This window comes from Atta colombica, unplaced genomic scaffold, assembly GCF_001594045.1.
Source record: "Atta colombica isolate Treedump-2 unplaced genomic scaffold, Acol1.0 scaffold236, whole genome shotgun sequence".
Classification (NCBI taxonomy): domain Eukaryota; kingdom Metazoa; phylum Arthropoda; class Insecta; order Hymenoptera; family Formicidae; genus Atta; species Atta colombica.
This window is the reverse complement of record NW_017259334.1, coordinates 696827-700315: the sequence shown is the minus strand read 5'-3', so window position 1 is coordinate 700315 and position 3489 is coordinate 696827. Positions and strand designations below refer to the sequence as shown.

At 29.9% G+C, this 3489-nt stretch overlaps 1 protein-coding gene across 2 annotated transcripts in view; it reads right to left on the bottom strand.

Moving 5' to 3' along the window:
* Positions 1-2812: 2812 nt before the first annotated feature.
* The window catches only part of LOC108688577 (protein YIPF1), a 2303-nt gene continuing 1626 nt past the window's right edge, over positions 2813-3489 (bottom strand). For both annotated transcript variants that reach the window (XM_018194884.1, XM_018194886.1), the window contains exon 5: positions 2813-3084. In XM_018194884.1, the coding sequence (XP_018050373.1) occupies positions 2876-3084 (209 nt within the window). In that variant the 3' untranslated portion in view covers positions 2813-2875. The remainder of the gene's footprint in view (positions 3085-3489) is intronic.

The window sequence follows — 3489 nt, the reverse complement described above, 5'->3', positions numbered from 1 at the left end:
ATATATGTGTGTGTGCGTGTATATATATATATATATATATATATATACTCATAAATAATTTGCTGGTAAGGACTTGCTCGTTTTACGCGACGTCGATTCGCTGTATATCTGCGGATTGTACACGTACAGCGGGACAATATATTGTATAAAACAAGCACATTGTTTGCAAGCAAATATTATATATACCTATATTGTAACAATTGATTAAAAACCAGGGTATGTCTTAATATGAGTAATACGTTGATTCATACACGACACACTCCGCGATCATTAGATCGTCGAGACGGCGAACGAAATAATTACCGTGTACTATAATAACAACGTCCGGCGGGGCGTGACATTATATTGTAAATAAACGACAGCGTTATTTCGCTGATGTATTTCGAGCATGTGCTACTGTAAATGTATTATTGGGGATCATAAAAAAGAGAGTGCGAAAAAGGAAAGCGACATCGCGTATAAAGCGACGATGGTATTTTGATTTTGAACAAAAGGAGAAAAAAGTGAAAGAACGGCAATTCGGTATTAGACCACCGCGCCGTAGATTTTTTAATTATCGTTCCTGCCTGTTCACAATCTGTGACTGCAATATCTCGTAAACACGTCGGACCAATGTCGTTGTGAGCACTAGCTGTAAACTGTAACAGCCTTCATCGTTGAGTATCCCTATTATTATCACTTAGCGAAAAGAAAAAAAGGGGAAAAATCGAAGAAAGACATCGTCGCGCGCTTCGATATAAGAAATCTGTTCTTTCTAAGAAACTTCTTACACAATTCATCTTCTCTTTTTTTTCAATATGAAAAAAAAAGAGGAAAGAATCATGTAAGAAGAGCTAAAAAGAGCAGGCCTAAAAAAATGTGTTTGGTCTTTTTCAAGTTGTAAAATTAAATTTTTTGTTCGTACAAAAATCATTGTTCATATTTCACGCAGCACACTTTATCCGAGATCCTGGAAACTTTCTTATGACGGTCAAAGGATATAAGAACGTCTTTAACACAACCTTTGAAGATCTATGCTATATATGGGCATTTATATAAGATAAATGTCTCTTGTTTTAAATCACATAATGTTAGTTGTAATATACATGTTCTACGTGATATATACAATACATACGTGTTTAGAGAAAGCAGATTTATGGAAATTTCTACCAATGTAGATTAATTTTAATCTCAGTTTAACTTACTTTTTATCTTCTTGTAGTTCTAAGAATTAGAAAAAAATAAAGAGTAAATTAAACCATCAAAATTAATTTATATTGATAGAAATGGGTCATATCCAAAATTATAATAATTGATCTTGATGCGAATAACGGCTGATGTCTTTTTTAATAACGTGCCCATTATTACAATGTATGAAATTCACTTTATGAGAAAATAGAAATTTATTACAGCTGAGAAAGTTTGTACAGTTGAAAATGGGCTCGTGCGATAGATACTCGACTCTGTGTATATCTGTGAATTCTAGACTCTTACTCGTGAAATTCTTTTTTATACGTATGATGCTCACATCGACAAGGCTTGCAGGCGAATCTCACCGAGATGATCCCTGGTCTCAACACGATGATATATTCTGGAGAACATAATTTTTAAAGAATTAATTCTCGAACTATGTTGAGCTCTCTCTTTGGAGTGTCAATTTGTGACATATTATTATCGATGAAGGAAGAAATTTTCTCAGCTGCAGCTTTTGTTAAGGTTTGTAATTTCTTTTCAATAGCTCGAGGCTCGGAGTCGTTACTTCAAGCAGCGCGTGTACATTAAGGTGACCAATTCCTTAAGGCAGAGGAACATTTAAAACAATTTAATATTAATTTTAATAAACATAATTTTAATAAACATTTTAAAAATAATTGTTATAATAACGAAACACATAAACAATATATTAATATATTTGTAAATAACTAACAACACTTGATGTATAACATCAAAACAAAAATTACGTTAAGTGTTACGAGATCACATTTTTTTTTTGAATTGTACTTTTCTGTTGAATGTATTTTATGAATAATATATCTAGATTTTTCGCGCGATAAAAAAACATAAAATTTTTTATATTAGTTAAAAATTATATTTCACACTCATTTTCATTTATTATTTCATATTTATCATTTTTACACTTAAAAAAGGGACATTTTATAATCATGTCTTTAATTTAGAGAAATTTGAGACGCGTTGTAAAGTGGGATGAAGAATAAAAAAACTGTCCCTCCTAATTTGGGACGGTTGGTCACTAAGATGTACATTCATTCGCAATAGTGAGTGAATTACTATTGTCACGATATATGTATTAAATACACTGACGATAATAACATTAATGATAACAACTACAAAATGAATGTTGCCTTTTGTCACATTGGTAAACGAGCAAGATACTAATAAATTATGTGCGATTAATAATGTAATAATCTATTGTATTATAAGTATACTAATACCGCGCGATCACACATTATGTACAACGTCGTGGAGATTATTTCGTATGATTGTAAATGATATGTGTGTTGCGTTGATGTAACGCGTCCCTATATTGCAGTAGGGCTGTGAAATAAATCAACCAGACACTTCTCGCTAATCTTGTCATTTTTCCCTGAAACACAGTCGCGTGGCAGGAACAAAGTTTTATATATAAATCGTGTCGTTTTCGGAGAAATGCCTAAGGAGGATCACGATATTTTTTATTTTTATCTTAAACATAATTTACAGTTATATTATATTAAATATTATTCTATATATTCAAATATTATTCTACGCCATGTGCCTATATATTTTGATTGATATATAAAAAACAGTATTTTGAATAAAATCTGACATAGACACATGAATAAACAAATTTTCTTGATAGTGTCGAAAATAATTCTTAGATCTGCATTTAGTCATTTCAAATTGTCGTTGGCGGTACGACGGAACTATTATTTTGTATTACTTTATGCAACACATTGATATGTGTAGAAGATGCTATCAATTCAGTCATATTGACTGAAGTAGTACTTTTAGATGACGCGTAGTAGAACTGCAACATAAGTTCCATTGCCAACAGTAGATGCATAACCAGAATTGTAGCACCATATAGAATCCTCCATTTACCTCCTGTAAAATCAATTATTAAATATATTTATTTTGCTTGATATATTAATTTTCTTGCTAGATTAATTTGATTTAAATGATTTTTCATGTATTTTCTATACAATTGGAAAATTTATGTTAGACTTAACATAAGATAAATGTTAAGCTTAACACAAATATTATATATATTAACAAGTTAACGCAAAAATATAACATTTTGTAAACAAATTGTGGAAGAATAAAATTTCTTTTTTCTTTCTTCAATAAAATTAATACTTATAATATGTTCAATTAACATTTTAGTCATTTATCTTAAAAATTTACGTTTTTTAAAATGCATTATTTTATATTATTGATTTACTCACTCGTAAATTGTGTTATTTTAACACTAAAAATTGTAAAATATCAATTTAACACAAAATATTTAAA